Genomic DNA, 22590 nt, shown 5'->3' with positions numbered 1-22590 from the left:
CATTAGCTCCTTTGTGCTTTTAGCACTGAAGGTCTAAGGGCCAAATCCTGCTCCAGGCCCAAGTGGGGTCAGTGATACATTCACTGTGGCATCCACGTGGCAGGCGCACAGCTGCTCCGAGGGTTAGCTGGAAAAGGAGGTTGTCAAAGGGCCAAGCAGAGCCACATGTGTATTGCCAGGTCCAGGGCTCTGTGTCGGCTCTTGGCCGAGGACACAGTCAAGACTGGCTCCGGGGCAGGCTGGGGAACAATGAAGATGCATAGCCAAAGACTGACAAACAAAAGCCTCTCAGCATTCATGTCCAAATTAAGCAACAGTCTGGACCCGGGGCCTGGTCTGTGTGGGAGCCGATAACAGTTATAAAAGGCTCTCCTCCCACGGGCATCCAAGTGGCACTGGAAAACACTCCAACCAGCCATAAATCCTCTGTGCTGTCATAGATGCCTACGCTGGGAGGCTTTTATTTTTACCAGCTACATAAAACACCACCACTTATTTTAGATACACATTTGTGCTGCTACTTTAAAAAGGAAACCAAGTCCCCGACAGACTCCTACGAACAAAAGAGACATGTTGGCACAGGCAGGAAACATGAAGAGTAATTAACAAGAGGGATTGCAAATGGAATGATGCAGGGAGGTCTAACGGGCTTTCCCCACATGCGGTGATGGTTTTTTTTTTTCCCCCTTCCTTCTCCCTACCCTTCTGCTGCCTTTCCTCTCATTCTCCACGTGATCTGTGCTATTCTACAAGCATTGTCTCTTTATTGGCTTATGATTCGTGCTCTCCTTCTGTATCCAGTGATTAGATGTCACCAGTTTATTATTACTGACCATTTGTATTACAGTAGCGCATAGACACGGGGCCCATTGTGTGACACTGTACAAACATAATGTAAGTGGTGGTACCTGTCCCAAAGAGTTTACACTCCAGAATTGTCACAGGATTGCCTACTAAAAACCAGGGAAAGACCGCCTGGTCCAAGAGGGTTCGACCCTGAGCTCGGCTGCAGAGCTTGGGGCAAGTCACTTCACCTACTTGTGCCTCCACTTACCCATCTGTAAAATGGTGATGATGATACTGGCCCACCTTTGGGATCCTTAAACGACAAGTGCTGTACGAGCACTAACGATAATTACTAGTAACCAGCAAATGATCAAAGCGAGGAGCCAGCACTCCTATGACAGTGCTCTACTCCAATTACCTACATTTCATTATCTCGAAAATAGTGCAAATTTTAATACAGTAGCTGGAGTTTCCTGTAGCATGAAAGTGTTCTGCAGCAGTCCGACAGCCTTAAAAAGCAGAATGAATGCATTCACCAATCAATAAGAAACGGGATACATTTTTTTAAAGAAGCCAATTTCTGCCAGGCTACTCTATTTATTTAAATTTAGATCACCTGATAAGCTAGCCAGCAATCCAAGTGGCCAGCACAAACTATTTGGTATACATATAAAGCAATGAGGTTAACCTCCACAGAGGACACCAAAAGCACCCCTGTTCCATGGGCACAAAACCTCCTTACTGTGACAAGTCCATAGCATCCTCTGACTTCCTGGATGCCTCTAACCTATATGCCACAGCCAGGAAGAATTTCACGCAGACAGCTGGGAAAGAACGCAGATCCGCCTCCTATAACACCAAGGGGCGCAGCAATTACTCCATCTAGTAGAGAGCAGTGGTGCACATATACACTAGCCATGTCACAACATTATTCTAAGAGGCGTTATGGAGACAACAATCAGGGCAGCCTGTTACACCAGAATCTCCGAAAGAAAGGAAGTGTTTGGGGGCAGGGGTTAAATTAACACCCTCAACCCCCATCACAAATACATGTCCCTGTAAGTCGCATATACTTGCCTGATCAGTGCTTAATAGCATCAGGGCTTCTCCCCTGCCCGTCTTTTTCTGGTATTATGAAGTGGTCTCCCTTACTCCCTAAGCCAGGCTGGTGCCTGGGCTTGTCCCAATGCAGTTTGACTGAAAACAGCCAGTGTTCTCAGCTCTGCACAGCGCGCAGCAGGGCCTGAGAGAGCTTTACGAGACCAGGAACAGACAGACATCAAACAAGGGGAAATTCCTTGATTCTTTTTTTAAAAAGAGCAGACCCCTCCCCACTACTCCCAGCCAATACAATGCAAACGCCCCCCCATGTTAATGGAACATTAGATTGATAGGTTGTTCAGAGATGGACCCACTTCATCTTTATTACATGTACAGCACCAGGCTTGTCGTCAGGGTTAAATGAATAAGGACCTTGCTCATGCAACCAACTCTGTGCAGTGGCCCCATGTGGAGCTCATTGCAGAATCGGGGCCTTACATTTGCAATTAAAAAAAACAAAAACAAATCAACAAATACAAGAGTTCAGGTTCTCATTCATCAATAATGCAACAAGTGCTCGTTGCTTAAGCAGGCCCCAGAAATGAATGTTAATCTATAAAGTATGTGAAACCTAACCGTGCTACAAACACCTTAAACCTGTGAGTTTCCTGGTTTAAATCTGCACCTTGAAGACCTTTCATGTACTTTGCAGAGAGAAAGCCCATTAACAAACAACCCACGCACCCAGCCTGCTGACAGGGAGATTTACTGTTCTACCTCAATCAGACAGCAAAGCTGTTCGTATACAGGCAGCCTACACACCCGCACAACAGAGAAACAGCTCACTGGAGGGGTGTAGCGGGTCACACACCCATCTACCGCAAGCTCCTGTCTGAGCACCTCGCCAACTTTTAACACGTTTATGCTCACAACAGAGCACTGCCATTATCCCCATTTTACAGATGGGGATGTGAGACACAGAGACTTGCCCAAGGTCTCCCCGGGAGTCTGTAGGAGAGCAGGGAATTGAATGGGGACCTGCTGAGTCCTACCACAGGCAGGACTAAGCACCGCAGAGGAATCAGGCCTTTCCTCAGTGGATTGCAAGCTCTGCAGGGTAGGCAGCGGCTTCTCGCTGTGCGTGCGCACAGCCCTCGGCACCATAGGGCTCAGAGTGGGACTGCTAGTTGCTGCTGCAGTACCTACGATAAACCACCACCGTCTCCGAGGGAAGACTGAGTGAGTCAGTTGCCCATGGACGTGAGGGATGACGTGTGGCTGGGGAGAGCGTTCAAGCCGCGCAGGAGGCGCCCTAGGACCAACATTTAGGGAACTTTTGGGTTCCAAAATTCCTGTTCCCTTCCTGCAAAGGGCACATTGCTCGGGAAGTGTTTACTTCCCAAGCGACTGGCGGGGACGAGGGAGCACAGAATACGTTGAATGGTGGATGTGTCTCATTGGGTGACTGCCCGGATGAGTTAGGGGGTCTCTCTCATCATTGACCTCGAGGATCAACTCCCCCTCCCCTCTGCAACAGGTCTAGGTTTGAAACATCACCAGCAGCTCCTGGGAAGTCAGACACTGGGCACTGCGTGACTCAGAAGAGAGGCAGATAGATGAGCAAGCTTCCATTTATGTGCACACTGAGTCTTTGGCAATGACCAGAAAGGGAAGAAGGAAACGAACACAGGTCACTTGTCTGGGAATTTGATAAGACAGTCCTATTCTGCTGACAGCTGTTCTTAATGCTCTAATTAGCAAACAAACAGACACAGAGCTATCAGACCTTAGAAATGATCTGGCTCCCAACCAATACTGTTTGAGATTTTTCAAAGCTATCTAAAGGATTTCAACAACTATCTTCCGTTATTAAAATTAGTAGCGGGAGCTGTTCAAGTCCCCTAGACCACTCTGCGACTCTCAACTACCGTGTTCTTCTACAGCAACGTTCCCTGGACAGTCACAACACTTTGCAATCACTAGTTAAGCCTCAAATACACATGATGCAGTATGTAGGTACGACACCCATTTTACCAATGAGGAAACCGAGGCAGAGAGAACTACAGGGACTCAATGAAGGTGACACAGCAATTCAGTGGCAGAGCCGGAAATCTACGTTTGAGAGTCCTGTGCTCTAATTACTTGGCAAGCTGCCTCGAGCAGCACGGGAAGAGGAAGGGTGAAAGGGGACAGAAATGGGAATATTGAAAAGTGAGGATTTGAAGCAAGTGCCTCAGAATGAGGAGTCAATACACGTTTTTGCTTCCGCTGGCGTTCCGCTATCCAGCCCTGGGGAAGCTGCCGTCATCACATTGGGCACTGTCTGTAACTTGCATAAATAAAGCCGCTGCCCTTCTCCTCCCAACAGCGATGTGATATCAGTACCGGGTTAGTGGGAGGAAACAGGCAGATGGCAGTGATAAGAGGCCGGCAGGATGCCCTGATATCATTTCTGACAATGGCCTTTCCCCAGTCCAAGCCCTTCCTCCCAGACCGCCCCTCAGCAGCGGCCCTGTTGCAGTCTCCCTCTGGACGTGCCAAGCAGCTGCACACGTGGCAGAGAAAGCTGCAGATTAGAGCCAGGCGACAGCCCCGCAGTTCAGTGACATCTGGCAGGGATTCAGGGTGACGAGGGGAAGGGGACAACGAACCTTATTTTGGTTTTTGTTGGTGGGAGTTTTGCTTTGAGTTTGGGGAGAACCCAACACGCCAGGGCAAACGAAGTCCTCACCACCCCGTCGCCCAGTATAGGTCAAGTTTCAGGTTAGGATCAGATCCTAAATCAAGGCCAAGATATTACCCAAGGAGGGCCATGCTGCTTTGGGCCACACTTCGCACCCATAGCAGCATCCTGCGAGTTGGGCGTTTTTCTGCACAAGGTGTGGCGAAAAAACACTCAAACCCCCAAACTCGATCCTGCGACGTGCTCATCTCCCACCGGAGTCAGGATGCTCAGTGCCTCCCTGAACCAGGCCCTGGACGAGGAAGAATATTACCAGCTGCCTGTAATTCCAAGAATAGAAAGAAGCGGATACGCTCCCACCGCTGGCCTTTGCAATATTCATGGATGTTGGGCTGAGAGCCAAGCTGCAATACAGCGACTGTGGGACCTTTAGCCTATAATCCCCTACTCCTTTCTCTGTCTCTCATCTCTTGAGTTTTAGTTCTTCTCCATCATGTAGCTTGACCAACACAACGTAAGCAGCGCTTCAGAGTGGGCCTATGAGTGAGTCAGTACATCATCTTCAGATGGGAAAAACAGGAGTTGGGAAAAGACCAACAGTCAGCAAAGCCAAGAGCCCAAAGCGGGTGGAGGGGGAGAGGGCTGGAAACGGCTTCCCTTTTAGGACCGCCTCTCCAGACTTTACAGTATCATTTCTTTATCTTTCTGTATGCTTTTAGCCGAAGGTATCCGAGGCAACTGTCCAGTTAACAAGTGCACAGGAACATTTACAAATGAACTTTGCAAGTGACAGATTGCAGGTATTGAGGGAGTGTTAACATCTGCCTACAAGCTCACCGCTAAGAGCCTGCGAAGTGTTACTGGGATCGTTTCACACCGGCGAGCTCCAGCTGCCTTCCCTACTGCAACTTTGAGGCTGTGCTGTGTGTCTGCCAGAGCAAAGGGGGCAGATCCAAGAAAAAGGTAGGAAGCTGCATGGAAAAATGCAAGTTAGCAGAAATTCTCCTGGAGGAAGTCCTAATTCACCGTAACAATCTGACCAAATTTACCAGACTAAAACCAGCCCTGGCGCAAGCCTCAGACCCAGGAGCTACCTCCCTCTATGCCAGGGCTGAATTTAGCCTCTTGACTCAGGAACAGAATCAGGAACGAGGGAGGTAGAAGGAGCCTGTGAGTAAGACATGAAGGATGCAAAGAACAACACTGGGGCGAGGCTGGTTTAATTATCCTTGGGGAAGGAAAGTATTTTGAACTTCCCTGCATGTATACCTAAGACAGTGCCTAGCCCTGCGGAGTTCCGACCTGTGCCTAGAGCCCCATAGCGCTCTGGTAAGACAAATAATAATTCTGGTCCTTCCCAGCCTGGTTTTCTGCACACTGTCATCAAACAGAATATATACATCGCATGTGACTCTTGGCATGAAAAAGTTACAAGATTCTATGCCATGAAGGAGTCAAACTTGCCATGTGGCTGGAAATTAAACTTCTCCTAAGTGCCTGGTTTTGTTTTGTTTTTTAATTTCTCTTATTGCTATTTTTAGCCAAATATTTTCTTAGCCATTTGCTACCATGTGTGTCCTGGTCAGAGGCACTTTTCCCACGGAGACTCCAGCTGCAGCAGTAAGAGGCTTGCTGTGTGCGTGGAGGAATTTTATCGGACGTGCAGCTCTTGTGTATCTCAGTACAGCTTTATTCTATTGCCCTGCCAGATTCATGGGTCTAAATATCAAGGCACCAGCATGTCTATGCAGGGAGGGTATTTGGGATCATCCATGCCAGCGCTCAGCAGTTACACCTGGGCCCTCTCGTCTAAATGGTGTTGACAAGCCCCCAAAAGCCAAGGGAGAAAATAAAACCAAAACAAGACAGTCTGCAATTTCAAGGCTAAGGGGGCTGGCCGGGTGGACTCAATAACCATCTACAAGAGTTTAAAGGGTGTGAACGCCAAAGGAGGGGAGAAGGTGATGAAAGGGACCATCCTCGCCAAGTTGCCTGCCCCCGATCTTGACGGCAGTTATCTCTGATGGTTTTCCACTGAACCCTTGCAGGTCGAGAGTGCCGGCACCTCCCTTCCCCACCCCCATGACATGCAGCACAACTCCACAGGGACTTCCTGTACCTCACTGGGAAGGGAGACCAGCCATTGCACAGCTGCATGACACTAGAGTGTTCAGCAGAACCACTCAGGCTAGGGTGACCAGATCGCAAGAGTGAAATATCAGGACACACTGGGCAAGCGGGGGGGACGACTATTCTACCTGCCAGCTTCACAAGCACCACCTGGGGTCTGAACATCAAACTGGATCCTTTCTACTTCAGGCAGCGACAGCAGGAAGACCAATTCTGCAACCTGAAAGCAGCTGACATTGTCAGCAAGGTGCAAGGCACTTGCAATCCCTTAGCTTGTTTAGCCTGACCCAAAGCCTGCTGACTTCAATGAGGTTCTGGATCAAACCCTGGGTACGTAAGTCAGCAATTATAAAGATTCTGAACAACTTTTCCTTTTCAAAGCAACATACACAACACCCTGGTTGAAAGGCAATATTCTCCCATGACTGATGGGAAACTGAGGCAACAAAGAGGTAAAGGGACTTGCCCAGGATCACACAGCAAGTCAGTGGCTGAGCAGGAGGGCAGGTCCCAGAAGTTCCTAGCTCCCAGTTGCAACACAACATTAAGCCACATAGAAACAGGGAGAGCAGAAATGTAGAATAAAAAGAAGCCATTTTTCCATCTAGCTGGTACAACTCAACTGGAGTCCCCGGCACTCATGGCCCGCCTCAGTTGAGTCAGTCCGCTGCTGAGCCCAGAATCCAGCATTTGCCCTTTGCAGTCGCTGCAGCAGCAACATCTAACTCCTTACTTTTAATAAAGCCTCTTTAAATTCCTTAAGCAGGCGAGGCAGCAAGTGAAGCCCAATTCTGCTTTATTCTCTCCAGGGCAGAAGCTCCCTTTATTTAGCGGACCACTGCTAATAGCTCTGTCTCATCAGCCAGTACTGAGGGAGTAAGGCTGCAATGGTTTGGAAGTCTGACACTGCAGAACGAGCTGGGACAATAAGGTCTAAAGGAGAAGATTCCTCCTGACAGGCCCACAATAATCTAGTAATCCTCGTTAAGTCCCTGACAATGAGAAGTGCTGAACAACAGTAAGGCAATGAGGCACCAGGGTCCCATTCGACATGGAGGCTCCTGCTGCAGTTCATGCTTCAGGCAGTGATGGGGGAGCCCTGGCTAACCGAGCTGGCTCTGCTCAGCCACAGAACAGCTCCCTAGATAACGCAAATGTGGAACCTGCTGGGCAGGTAAAGCGGGAATTTATATTGGAATATTGATGGCCTAATTTTTCCATGACTCACTACCGCATAGAAAGCCTGCGTTACTCACTAGGCTCAGTATGGAACTATTAGCAGGCTCGGGCCCTTAGAGAGCAACCCAGTAGGTATCCCTTTCTCATGCACCCATCAATGTGGCATCTGGACATGGCTCTCCACGTTAAGGTGGGATTGCCTGCTTGGGATCCCCACCGCTCACAAACTGAGTCTTCGAGGCTGCAGGGCACTCGGGGCCTGTTCCCCGCAGGTAGCCCCATGAGCGCACGGCTTTATGTGATGGCCTCCTCCTTGTCCAATGCTCCAGGGACTGACTGAGGGGCCTCCAGAGCTGCTACAGCTTGAGCTAAAGGTCTCTAGCTGGGGCTGTACCAGACTCCTCTCCCCCGTGGATCCGGCACGGACGGCGCTACGTAACACACTGGCCAGATACACGGATTCTTCAGCCGCAGCGCTGTTTAAAGTCCAGCTCAAAACCAAGGACCTTGTGCTGCTCTCCATCAGCCCTGGGCAGCCTAAACGCCGCTCATTCTTTGTTCACGTCACACACCCAAATAGCATGGCAGCACATACATCACAGTCACTAATGGAAAGAGAGCCTAGGCCAAGATTGGTTAAAGTGACTGGTGATTTTGGGAGCCTCCGTTCTCGGGTGGGGAGGGCCCAGCTAGAGACACCTGAAAGGGGCCTGTCAGAAAGCGCTGAGCCCCACCCTCTGAAAAGGCCCTTTGAGGTGTCTCAAACTGGGCATCCAACATTACGACTCGCTTCTGAAAACCATGGCCCCAGTTTCTCTCTGCAGATTCCAGATCAATTTGCTCCGTTTACACTTGAAAAGATTATTTTCCAACTGCCGACGCCACACTGCAGCCCAGGACCTGACAACCCAGGGGGGTCCTTCCACCTCCGGCATCAGCACCTGCAATAAAAACTCTGCAACCTCATTGTTGCTGCTGAGCCACAAGGAAAAGAAGCACTCAGCTTGCTCTTCCGTCACCGCACTGGCTCTATGCTGGTAAAGACAGTAGATCTGATGCAGAAACATAAAGGACACAGGCATTTTGAGTCAGAAAAGGCCTTTTCTGAACAAGTTTAATTTCACACCACAGCTGCATTTTAAAGATCGGTTTACATACTAAGTGGGAATGAAATCTTGATGTACCTTTGGCCCCCTGCTGCCACCATCCTCAGTCCTTTATCTCCTTTGAGCCAGTACCACGCCAGGAGATGAAGGGACCATTGCATCACTTAGCCTCCCAGTTAAGAGCATGCTGAACAGCTAGCTGTTAAAGGAGATTCAAGCGCAGAGCAGCAGCTGTGAATTCTGCCACAGGTACTCTGGCTTTTAACTGAAAATTATTTTTATTATTGATGTGTATTGTGGTAGTTCCAAAGAGCCCTAATCATGGGCCAGCTCCCCGTCATGTGAGGTGCTCCACAAACAGAACAAAAAGATGGTCCCTGCCCCAGTGCTGTTGCGGGATATACAGGGGACCTGAACTCCGGACTGAGGGGAAGAAAACAGGGGAGGGAAGAGGGAAAGGCGAAGGGGTATTGCAATAGGAGGATTAAGCAACAAAAGATATTGCATCACATCAGGAGCACAAGGCTGATTGACAGACGTGAGAAGCAGGAAACCTCTCTCTCCGAAGTGACTGAGGATGAGCCAGGAATTGAAAAGCTCTCGGTAGACATTCAAGCAGCCGCAGTCATTACATTTTTGTCACTCGATCGCAAGGAAGAACTCCAAGCAATTTCACAGCATGATAGCTAGATAGCCCTTCGATTGCATTAGCATAGCCCTTTACAGAGATACATGATGCAGGCGGAGCCATCGCGCTGGGTGAGACTCAATCCAGCTTGTAACATTTTGGTACAACGCACTGCGTACATGCTCCAAAGAACCATCCATGTGGATCAATTCGCCTCACCAGGATTCCCCAGCAACAGGCTGGTTTCAGAGAGGAGGTGCAAGTGGGCATAAAGGAGACAAAGTCTTTGGCCGCATCTGCACTAGAGATCTGAACCACTGGTAACTCGCCAAGCTGGTGCAATCAGCAATGGAACGGCCATTCTGCCCCCGGTGCAAATACTGCCCCCATTCATTCCAGTCAACCCTCAACCCACACACTCCAATCTATACCTGCTCCAGGTATGTATGTTATGTCCAGTTAATATCGCGCCACTCACAACACCATCATCCACATCACTTCTGGCATTGGTCTATGTCATCTGTACCTAGTAGAGTTATTTATCATCAAGGTAAACCCTAATTAACTGAATCGGTGCAAATGCCCTTGTCTGAACTTAGCCATCAGCCCCAGCTCGCTATCCTGGCCACTAGCTGCAAAAATGAGGCTATTCCTGAGCACAAACAAGGCCTGAGAGGAAAAAGGAGTGTTAAAAAGGAAACCTGGGCCACCAGCTGGATTGCTGGGAACCGCTGTAATTCATGTGAACAATAACTCCCGCTGATGAGTGGGCAGGACCTCCCGTTCACTGCTGGCTAACAGTCAGTAACAGCCGCATGGTATTTCCAGGAGCGGGCCATAGGGCCATGCCATGTACGCAACCCCATAAATGCACACTGGAACGTGAAGGGAGCTCCCTGTGCCCAGTAAAATGCCCACGTCCTCCCACGCCCCGGAGATGCCAGCTCAAATCCCAGAACAGCTGTCAGGGCTGGGCCACAGAGCACAGTCAGTTCTGTACTGGAGGCCGGGGCGGGGGGGCGGTGGAGTGGTTTAGAAGTCATTCCCAGTGAAAAGAAACAAGACTTCAAAGTATCCTCGCCTGAGTGGGAGGGAAGTTTATTAAATCATGCAGTGCAGCGGGGCAAGGACAGCTGTCCCCTGGCCAGGCTGAGCAGAGATTCGCTATGGAGAAACTCAGTAGCTGATTTCACACCCCCGCTCCGACGCAGGCCCACACACTGCTACCTCCTTATTCCTGGGCTCCTCGCAGTCGGTCAATGGAAAGTGGAAGCTCCTTCCCGGACACGAGCAACAGACAGTGCTGAGCTCTGATTGCCATGGAGGGGGCTGGCATGATAAGGAGACACGCTGGCCCTCACCTCCAGACCAGGAGTTCAAAGGCAACTCACGCCAGCAGTGACTGATTTGTAGCTATCTAGTGGCCGTTTGCTGGCCTGTGTGAAGTAAGCCGTGGGTTCCATCCTGGTTCCCTGTGGACACCCAGGTCACAAAACCCTTTAGCGCCTTCCTTTGCAGCAGACAAGCAAAGGAACGAAGGAGGCAGAGACCGTAACCTTCTCCCTTTTAGCAGGTCCCAGTTCAGAAAGACACTTAAGCACATGCTTTACTTTAAGCACATTTAGCCCCACTGACTTCAGTGGGACCATCATGTGCTTAGAAGGAGGCATGTGCCCTCGCACCCTGCTGAACCGGGCACATTGTGGCAGCATGTCGGAGAAGTATTTTCTGGCACGCTTGGCCTGTGCTGTCCTTGTTCTGTGGCTAAACAGAGCAACCAGCATTCAGGGCTGTCAAGAGAAGACCTTTCACCAGCAACGAGGGGCAGGCTTGCAAAAGCTCAGAGGACAGTTACACACCCAGCTCCCATCCAGATTAGGGGCTCATTACCATCTAGAGCTTGGGAAGTCTCCCCTCTAAAATAATCTGATTGCTTGTTCAGATGACATGCTCGCCCCTGGCCGTTTGACCTGTGGGTCCCCTGGGCAGGCATGCTACTTCGCTTTTAGAAAGCTGCGGGTTCATTTTGGCTTCCCTAGGACAACAAGTCGACTTGGAGCAGCCTTCTCCAGGTCTGCGTGGGCTACCTTTTTGAGCTGTGCTTGTGAAGAACTGTCAGGCTTCGGGTCTTGATTCAAACTCTGGCCTCTGTCTAGATTTTTTTTTTTTATTTGGTCAATTGGGTTCAGAGAAAGTTGAACTGATTTCATTAAACAATATGGGTGCAATTTCCTTTGACAATGACACCATCCCAGCTGCCATCCTTTATTGGCTGGCCCATAGAAGAGTGTGAAGTTGCAATGTTTGCTCTGCAGCAACCACAAACAACAGGACGAACCCTGCTCTCTGTTTACACTACTCTAAATCCGGAGTGACTCCACTACCTTCAATGGAGTTACTCCAGATATAGGCCAGTGTCACCTGAGAACAGAGCCTAGCCTACTATTCCTCGGCACAGGCTGTGATTCATACCAAGAGGTCTCAAGCCCAGGGTCGCCAACAGGTGTCAGAGGGTCACAGAAGCCCTCCTGTTCTACTTCTCAGCAGAAAGGATGTCCCATCTACATCCAAGTTAGATGGGGTAGGGGGCAGGCAAGGGTCCTGATATGGGAAAAATTGAGAACTCCTGATTGATATTGATGGTGCATTAGGGACAGGCGGGGTTGTTTAGTGGTTAGCAAAGGGAGATTGGAGAATCCGGATCCATAGCTCCCATCCCCTCTTGCTTTGGCTAAGTCACTTGTACTTTCCTAGAGCTGTGTATTACACCCTTCCTTCACTGTGGTTGTGAGTGCTTAATGTTAGGCACCTCAAAAAACATGACCTGATTTTGAAAAGTGCTGGGTACCCAAAAGACCCAGTGAAGTCAATGAGAGCTGCAGGTGCTCGGTGTAATGCACTGGTGTGTATGTGTCACAGGTCCCCCTCTGTGCCAATCTGCAGACTGACAGCACCCTGCTACATAGCATTGCCTCCTTAGCTCAAACACTTGCAACTTATGCTTTTAGCTCTGGAGGTCAATTCCTGGTGGCTCCGCCGTCACTCAGCGCCTCTGAAAATCAGCCCACTCATTGAGATGCCCAAACACAGATGTAGGGGCCCAACTTTAGGCAGCCAAGTTTGAATATTCTGACCTTAACTTCTCTCCCTTTGTGCAAGAGGGAATACTACCCACCCCACTGGGATGCAGTCGTTTATTTACGTTTGCAGTGTTTTGATTTCCTCACCTACAGGATGCTATCGAGGCAAAGTGCGGCTATTGTTACAACAAAAAGGAAGCAAACCCAAGAATTGTGTGTGTGGCACAAAATAAACAATATCACAGGGCTGCTGCAAACAGAGACCCGCTGAAAGAAATAAATAACAATAATAAAGGAACACCATTGGGAGGAAGAAATGTTTATCTTAGAGCTTTTGCAGGGCTTAGTGTGAAAAAAGAAATGGAGGTTAACACAACGATTGGAAAGTTTACAAAAAAGAGCAACTGACAAGCTCCTTCGAAGGGATAAAATAAATCTCAGAGGAGCGGCGTGTGCTATGGGGTTTCGCAGCCTCACTCGAGGCGTTAACTGTGTAAATTCTGAAACAGTTCCTCTGCCGTTAGCAGCCAAAGCCCCTCTGGAAAAGGCCATTCGCTGTATGCCACACGAGCAGGGTGCAGTGTCGTTAACGGATGCCAGGGGCATGAGGGCAAAGACTTGGCAGTTGGCTCATGGAGACCTCCCCTTCCACTACCGTTACTTGGCTGCTGCAAAGGCCACCATATTGACCTACCTTAAGGATCCCTCCGAGTCTCTGTGGCAGCCCATTTTGCAGCCCAATCCTGCAAAAATTTAGGCGCAGGTGTAGCTTTCATTACATGATGTGTTCCAATGGGGTTTGGACTGTAAGATCGTCAGGACAGGGACCGGCTCTGTGTTTGTACAGCCCCAAGCGTCCTGAGGTCCTGCTCCACGACTAAGGCCTCTATATACTACTGTAATACAACAACAGGGTTAGGGCCTTTATTTTCCAGGGATTGATAACCTGGCTATGATATTCTCCATTCCACCCCACCCCCCCCCACCAATGCTAATCTTGGTCTAAAAGAACAGAGCCTTGTACAGTTTAGCTGTCTGTTTGCCCAAGGGATCTGTTTGCATTTCTGTTGCAGACAAGTAAAGATTTATCATCATTGTGCTAAAGATGAATGAGCAAACTGTGTGTGTCGGTTTTAACCATGCCTTTGAAAAACTGGTCTAGTATTTTAAAACCTGCTCAGCCAATTCTAAATTACAGGTTTGCAGAAAGAAAAAAAGTGCAAAGAATGCACTATATTATATACACGCATGTATGACTATACGTTGTTTGGAAGAGCAGTACGTGGTGTGTGTATACATGTGTGCAAACGTCACTTGGAATTGGCTGAATATTTGGACATTATATCTTTTTAAAAGTTAGCATTATGTTATTCCAAAATACAGACTAGACTACTGTTGCACTGGAAAGTGGAGGGGTTTGTTTCTTTGTTTTTAAATGCGCACGCACACACAAATGATTATGGCCCCGATTCTGCAACTGGCTATGCTTGAGTGCACCCCAGAGACAGCACAGAGTCTCACTGAAGTCAAATCCGCGTGGCTGAGGGGATCTGCCCACATGGAGCAGGTAGCAGGATCGGTGCCTAAATACAAAAGTGTAGCCACTTTTATAAAACATTTTTAAATATGCGTGCCTGTAGTAATGTCACAATTGGAACAGGACGACTGGAACAGGGGAAAGAGGGTTAGGTTTCAGGAGGGACCTAATTCAGTCTGACCCCTGGAGCTCAGCAACGCAAGCTGGTGCCCACGTTGCTAGCAGACATGCAAAGGCCTCTTGGCATGTAACCCTGGCCTCTCTACAAATCTCTTTCCTACAACTCTGCCTGCCTCTCTGCCCCATCACTTATTACTAATGAAACAACAAGCGTGTCATATTTTGGAGATCTAGCGTACGGTGTGCTATCTGTTTAGCAAACTCTGAGTATTTTCAGATCAAACTCCTCTAGGTTATTTCATTAGACCCCTGTAGACACACTGGCCAAGACTGGCAAAAGTGACTGGTGGTTTTGAGTGCCTCCAGTTTTGAAGGCCCAAACTAAGACACTTTTAAGGGAGCTGATTTTCACAGAGTGCTGAAATTCGGCCCTCTGAAAACCAGGTCTCTTTCACAGTGTATAAAAGTGGGCATCTAAGAACTGAAGCCCACAAAATCACTAGCCACTTTTAAACACTGGCTGTTTATGCAATGGCTTTGAATTGTTCCAAACATTTATTAGGGCTAGGATTTTCCAAGGAGGCTATGGGAATTAGGAACAAAAGTCCCATTAGATTTCAATGGGAGTTAGGTGCCCAACTTTCTCAGGCTCCTTTGAAAATCTCACCCTAGGTGAATAATAGACATTTTTAAATGTGTCATTGCAGATCTACTTGAAATAAGGCTGAATCAACTGTTCTGAACAGTTACCCTTTCACATATACACACCAGAGATACGACAAATCCCTGAAGGAGCACAGAACTCAGCTTTAAAGCTGGAAGCGTCTTTAAATGGGCCAGCTGTACCTAAATAATTTATGAGGTCTCTCTGCGCCTGGTGATCTTACATTTGTGTTCTAATAATCAGGCATACTGATAGGATAAGGCTAGAGAAAGAGAATTCCCTTCACTCTGCAATCCCTGGGATTTATGAGTTTAAAAAAAAAAAAAACCCATGGTGCAACCCTGAACATTATCTGAATGCAATTTAATTTTATCTACCACATCCATTATTGCTTCAAAACCTTTATTTTCTCTTCAACTTGTAACCTGCTCTCTAAAGCACTTTGCAATTAGGAAAGTGCAGGAAGGACACTACACAACACAACACAATCAATTCTATTTTCGTCACCTATGAAGCAACTTACGCATCACAAGGTAACTCAGATTAATATTTCAAATTTACGCTGAGGACCTGTGAGTCGAGTCTGACAGTTAGATTTCAGCTGTAGGGAACTGTGTAGACCTTTGTTTGCTCTTATAAAACCTGCAGCTATATCTGTTGCCGGCAAAATTCAGGAGATTTTGTTCCAGTCAGTTGTCAAGTTTGGATCTGGACTCCTCCTGTTTCAATCCTAATGAAATTTACCTTGAAGGCCCAACAGCTGTGGGAGAGCAACTTAGACCAGGTGCTTTAGAAGCTGGAAGAGCAACCTCTCCAGAGCTCGCACTCACCACACTGCCGGGCTGTTTCTAAAGATTTCAGGCTCTATTATGCAGCTGTCTTAATGTTTTTGCACTACCAAGCTATGTGCTAGACAGCTGTACTTTATCAGTGGCTACACAAAGCTTCCTTACAGCATGAAAATCAAAGGAAGAGACTGCAACAGAAGAGGATAACAGAACTTCAGCAGACTATTCTCTTGCAGGAAACATCTTTAATATTACCTCCCCCATAGTTTATCTCTGGAGGACGCCTGCTTGACCTCCATTTATCTAAAATGAGAAAGAGAACTTTGTCAGGATCCGACTATCCTAAAGGCCAACACAGCAACAGCTCAGAGAGCTACTAGCTGCCCCATGCCAAATGGACACAGACAAACAATAATCTTTCATTGTTAAGTCACTGGAAAAGAATGCATTGTTCAATAACTGAACTCCAAGACAGCCCTTCTCACTCCAACTAACTAGAGGGGGGGAAGCATCATGTGCATATGGGGGTTTAACTAGGTCAAAGGGCGTGAAGGAAACAAAGACCTTGGAGGTTTGCAAAGCCAGACGCCCAATATCCAGTCAGAGAGTCTGGATCGTGTAGTCCAACAGGCATTTCTTGTCCTGTAGAGCGATAGTTAGAACTACAACTAGAGGGCAGGCAAAACACTGCGGGTGAAATTCAGCCATGCATACTGCTTAAATACAATTTAAACCATCAAATGGTGCTTAGGTCCTGGGCAGACTCTGCAAAGGAGTGCCCTTCACCAGATGATGTGTGCCCATATTGACACGTTGCTGATGTTTAGTGGTTTGCTTTTGTCTTTGAGCAAAACCCAATACCCACAACAAAGTGCACATGGGGCAGCAAACAGCCTTTATCAACAGGGAAGTAGATGGCAGCGTTTATCTGCCTGTTGACAGAGGAAACAGACTGGAAACGTAATTACACTCATTAATTTTATATCTTTAATTCATCTGTTTTTATATGCTGCAATTTCAAAACAAGCCTCCAGGCACTAGCAAAACGATGATGCAAAGAAAGCAGTTATTTTATCCTGTCGAGAGGAGGGTTTGCACTAAATGCTCATGTTTTGCACACAGGGAGTTAGGCCTCCTGGGATCCTGAACACAGCACATAGTGCTCTCTGGAAATTCTCCCCCTGTCTCGATTCTGCTTTATAAAAAGTTCACACACTTTCCTGGAATCATCAGGGTTTGATGCAATCAGCTGTGAAGCATTAGCTCTAAATATACAACGGGGAGGCCAGTTCTGTCTCAGTGCACACACCAATCCCGCCACCCCATTCTAACTGTCAAGAATGCTGAAGCAGAGAACACAACGTGCAAGAGTAAAACTCTCCCCCGCCAACCACCACCATCCCCAAAAAATAAACCACCTCTCTACCAATCCAAATGAGTTTCAGGGGGAAAAAAGAGCTAGCTATCAGGGCTGACCATTCTATCTTTTGGCACGAGCAAAGAGAAAGGGCACACTGGCAGGAAATTAAGGAATCCTAGCTACCCGCCGACATCTTGTAAAGCAGCTACTGTCCTTGTTTGCTAAACTGGGGCTGCAAAAGAACATTCTGCTTTGTAAACTTGCTTAGGTGATTGCTGCCCATTCAAGTCATATACATGGTTCAAATCCCAAGCACACCAAGGGATAACTAAAAAAAAAAAGTGATGTTCAGTCCAAGAGACACAAAATTCAACCTCCACAAGGGAAGTAAACTGGTCTGTAAAGACAGCCCAAGTTCACAGCTAGGTCATTATCGCTTAGCAGCTTTCTCTCTTTGCACAAAACATATTTTCCTCCTTCAGCCCACTTGTGCTTAAGGAACAAAATAATCATCAGAAGCATTTAGCGCAAGAGGGAATTTGCTGGTATCACATTCTCTGTCAACAGCTGTAAAGTGGATGTGCATGAAACTTGCAGCCCCTTCTGTTACACTTTGGTGGCGAGGCCAACATATTCCTTGCTCAACTGGAAGCACCAAACCCTTCCTAAGATTTTTTTTCTAACCTGTCATCAAGCATCCACTTTTGGTCCAGCTCAATGAGCTGTTTCTCCTGTTTTTTAATTGCCTGTTGAAAATAGAGCAACACTGCGACTACTTGCAGTCAGAAAATCCGTACATGCAACTCACACACCAGTTTAGCACGAGAGCTAAAAACACTGCCTTGAAGAAGCCATTTTTGGCACCAACAGCTGACTCTGAGCACTTGTTTGCTTCTGGGACAGGTGGACTGTATATTAAACAAACATCAGGAGACTTTTACCATACAGTTTAAAAATATAAATGATTGTAGAATCAAACATATTAGCGAACCAACAAACTTAACCCAAGTCAAACTAAGTCGAGTCAAATACAAATCGATTACAATAAAGCATCCAGACAGATATTTTCATGCAAGATGGGTACAAATCCAACCTCTGGGTCCAAATGCCTCAGAATTTTCAGAGAGTTGAGGGGGGTCATTCAAAATCCAAACTTGGATCTGAATTCCAGAAAGTGTTGCTATAAACCATGGAATGTTCAAACTCCAGCGAGAGGCCTGTCTATATTAGCTGTTTGCAGCGTTGTAGTCCCAGGATATGAGCGAGCAGATCTGACGAAGAACACTGTGCAGCTCGAAAGCTTGTCTCTTCCACTAACAGAAGGTGGTCCATTAAGTTATGACCTTACCCACCTTGTCTCTATATTAGAGAAGTTTATACCAGTGTAGCAAATCTGATGTAGCTGTATTGCATTGATGTAAAATGGGGCTTGCATCGACACAACTTACTCCACTGGTGTAGCTGCATTAGTGCACATTTCGCTAATGTAGACAGGCTCTTCAGATTTTCTACAGTGCCCATAACTGTATTATTACTCTTTATTCAGATTATGGTAGCACTTCAAGGCCACAATTGAAATCAAGGCCCCTCTGTGCTAAGTGCTATATGTACACAGAGTAAGAGGCAGTCACTGCCCCAAAAAGCTTACAGAGTAAGGCCGAGTCTACACTTAAAAATTAGATCGACCGAGCTACGTTGCTCAGAGCTGTGACAAATTTCATGCCCTAAGCACCAAAGTTAAGTCGACCTAGCCTCCCGTGTAGATGCGGCTAGGTCTACAAAGGGATTCTTCTGGCAACCTAGCTACTGCCTCTCGGAAAGGTGGATTAACTACATCCAAGGAAAAACCCTTTCCGTTGATGTACGAAACGGCCACACTACGGCACTCCAGGGCACAGCTGCCGTTCCGTAGCTGTGCCACTGTGGTGTAGACATCATCGAAACCTGGCTGTGAGTACCCAAATGCTCCAAACCTGAGTTTTGCAGCCTGAGGCCTCGGCATGTTTGTAGAAGGGCATTTTAGCAACCAGCTAGGTGTCCAAGCCACTGCCAATTACTGGGGTGGACTATCAATTATTCTGGTTGTTGCATTTAGCAGGCCTTTGCAGAAGCTTAGCAAGCAGGGGCGGCGCTTTAGCTACCACAAGAAATGGGCTTGACACGACAGCCGCCCTGATATGCTGAGGTAAGACTCTGTGAAAAACAGGAAGTCTGGATATATTTCTGAACTGCTGTTCTAGGGAAATATAACTCCCAGACTGACTGCTTGCTTAACAATTATTTTTTTTAATAATATATTTTTGTAACACCTGCTTTTTGCCGACCTGTTTCGTCAGCCATGTAACATTTTCTTGATTGACATGTCTCGTAACTGTTCACGTATCAGAGGGGAACTGTGGGTTTGGGTCAAGCGGATCGCCTCATGGACTCATCAAGACCTCCAGCCACAGACAAAAGGTTTGCGACCAGAAACCGCAGGTTGAGTCCCCTGAATACTGCTCCCAAACTCCTGAGGGGTAAGTATCTGCTTAGGGTGCTCTATAACCTGTTGTGTTTGTATGCGCTTGAGACTAAACAAAGCAGTGACTTTGAGTTAAGGTATTCCAATGGGAATACTGGAGACTAAAAAGTGTCTGGCTTTAAAGTGAAAACACATGGTTTAGGTTTGTTTGTGTCAGCCATACAGCCGACAGAAGCGCTGCATCTCCCTTGGTTTGTCCTGATACCACCTCGCACAGATTAAAGTTACCAAGAGCTTTGGGCTCAGGGGAACCTTGGGTAACATATTGACAAGTTTTAAGAGTAGAATTAGATGGGGTGAGATCAGAGTTACCCAGGAAAGAATTTTCTGTAGTATCTGGCTGATGAATCTTGCCCATATGCTCAGGGTTTAGCTGATCGCCATATTTGGGGTCGGGAAGGAATTTTCCTCCACCGCAGATTAGAAGAGGCCCTGGAGGTTTTTCGCCTTCCTCTGTAGCATGGGGCACAGGTCACTTGCTGGAGGATTCTCTGCTCCTTGAAGTCTTTAAACTACGATTTGAGGACTTCAATAGCACAGATATAGGTGTGAGGGTTTTTTTGTAGGAGTGGTGGGTGAAATTCTGTGGCCTGCATTGTGCAGGAGGTCAGACTAGATGATCATAATGGTCCCTTCTGACATAAATATCTATGAATCTATGAATTTTCCATCTAAATCTCCTCTTCTGTTAGGTTTTCAAATACTCAACTGGCATCAAACATGTCCTGAAAGTCTCAGAATCAGCTGCCCCCCTTTCTCTGGGGGCATCAAGGCCACAGCCGTGCCACGACTTAAGCACTTCCTTAACTTTATGCCTCGTGAGGAAGTCTGTTGACTTTGACAGGGCTGCAGGCAGCACATAAAGTTAAGCGTATGTATGCGTACGTCTGTTCGGGCTCAGGGCCGACGTGATAGTACCGTAGTAAGCATTCCGCACCCACCCACGTCCACAAATACTGATTTCTCCTTCAGTGTGCTGTCTGCAGAGAGCAGCGGGGCGGTGGGGTGGGGTGTGGGGAAGGGCCAGGCACACTGGCTGCCACCCCACCCTGTCCTGCCTTTATTCATAGCCAGACAAGTGAGCCCAAACTCATTCCTGAACTGCATTAGCAAATGTTTCTGAAATCAAAGCTGCCAACATTCATGTGGGGCCCCTTAAACAATAGGGGCCTGTGCCCTGGATTGAATAGGCTCTACTGTCCTGCCTGCCGAGGCTGTGCATTCCTGACACCCTCTGGGGTGAGGGCCAACTGAGATATCGATATTCTTAAAACCATCTTGATTCCAAGGCCACAGACACCGACACTCCCCATTGCCCTGCCCCAGTCCCGGCAGGCCGGGGCATCTCTCAACCCAGCCCTCCTGAACAGCAAACCCTGAGGGTGCCTGCAAGCCACGCCCTGGCCCCCAAGCCGGAGTGGCATATACTGTGGTGGGGAGTCCCTGGCCCCTCTGAGCCTAGAAAGGGGGTGCACAGGGAGCGCTACACACAGGCAGCCTCTGGAGAGAGCGCTCTGCCCCAGGGGGCTGCTCAGTTGGCTCCCAGCCCAGCCAGGGACCCGAGCCCAGAGTAGCCGGGATGTTCCTCCCGCTCTCCGGGTTGGACCCGCTGCCCGAGGACCCCTCCCCTGCTACCCCATGCTCTGGGGGGCAGCTGGTCCCCCCCTCCCCCGCTACCCAGTGCACATGGGCGCAGCAAACCCCACCCCGTTTCCCTGCCCTCCTTGTGCACCGGGGCGCAGCAGGTCCCCCCTTCTCTGCTACCTGTGCGGCAGGTCCCCCTTCCCGGTTAGCCCGTGCACCTGGGCACGGTCAGTCTCCCCCTTCCCTGCCCTCCGCATGCACCGAGGCGCAGGGGGTCCCTCCTCCCCTGCTACCCGTGGGGCAGGTCCCCCTTCCCTGTTAGCCCGAGAACCTGGGTGCGGTGAGTCTCCCCCTTCCCTGCCCTCCACATGCACTGGGGCACGGGGGGTCCCTCCTCCCCTGCTACCCCATGCAGTGGGGGGCAGCCAGTCCCCCTTTCCCTGCCCTCCACATGCACCGGGGCACGGGGGGTCCCTCCTCCTCTGCTACCCCGCGCAGTGGGGGACAGCCAGTCCCCCCTTCCCTGCCCTCCGCATGCACCGGGGCACGGGGGGTCCCTCCTCCTCTGCTACCCCGCGCAGTGGGGGACAGCCAATCCCCCCTTGCCTGCCCTCCGCATGCACTGGGGCGCGGCAGGTCCCCCCTCCTCTGCTACCCCGTGCAGCAGGGGGCAGCGCGCTCACCCCCTCCCATGCTCCCCCGTCCAGCGGCGCGCGGCCGCTCCCCCAGCCCGGGGCATGAGCATCTCCCAGACTCGGCGCCTCTCTGCCTCGCCCCGGCCGGGACTCACCGAGCACCGGCAGCAGCAGCAGCAGCCGCGCCCGCCGCCCGAGCGCCATGATGGGATGTGCCGAGCCCCTGCTGGCTGCCGGGGCCGGAGGCTGCGCACTCCCGGTCTGGACGGGTCCCAGCGCAGGAGGCGGGGGGGGAGAGTTCAGGAGGAGGGGAGGGGAGGATGCTGCTCAGGCCTCGGCTACCAGGGCAACAGTATCTAGGAGACACGGGATGCCGGAGCTTCGTTGTCAGGGCAACAGTATCCATGACACGAGTGGGTTGGAGCCTGGGTATCCGGGGAACTCCATCTAGCTTACAAGAGAGGCTGTAACCTGCTTACCATGGTAACAAAATAATAGAACATGAGACCATAACAGCCATACTGCTCAGTCCAAGGGTCTGTCTAGCCCAGTGTCCGTCTAGTCCGGTGTCCTGTCCTCTGACAGTGGCCACGGCAAGGTGCCCTAGAGGGAATGAACGGACCGGGCAGCGCCAGGTGCCCTAGAGGGAATGAACGGACCGGGCAGCGCCAGGTGCCCTAGAGGGAATGAACGGACCGGGCAGCGTCAGGTGCCCTAGAGGGAATGAACGGACCGGGCAGCGCCAGGT

The 22590-nt window shown here is 49.2% G+C and overlaps 1 protein-coding gene across 1 annotated transcript in view; it reads right to left on the bottom strand.

Moving 5' to 3' along the window:
• Positions 1-22128, bottom strand: part of JAM3 (junctional adhesion molecule 3) — a 39636-nt gene extending 17508 nt beyond the window's left edge. Inside the window, exon 1 of the mRNA XM_037882304.2 lies at positions 21998-22128. Within this exon, the coding sequence (XP_037738232.1) occupies positions 21998-22046 (49 nt within the window). The 5' untranslated portion in view covers positions 22047-22128. The remainder of the gene's footprint in view (positions 1-21997) is intronic.
• Between the last annotated feature and the right edge of the window lie 462 nt (positions 22129-22590).

The sequence above is a fragment of the Chelonia mydas genome, chromosome 22, assembly GCF_015237465.2.
Source record: "Chelonia mydas isolate rCheMyd1 chromosome 22, rCheMyd1.pri.v2, whole genome shotgun sequence".
NCBI lineage: Eukaryota > Metazoa > Chordata > Testudines > Cheloniidae > Chelonia > Chelonia mydas.
This window is presented reverse-complemented; position numbering and strand designations above follow the sequence as displayed.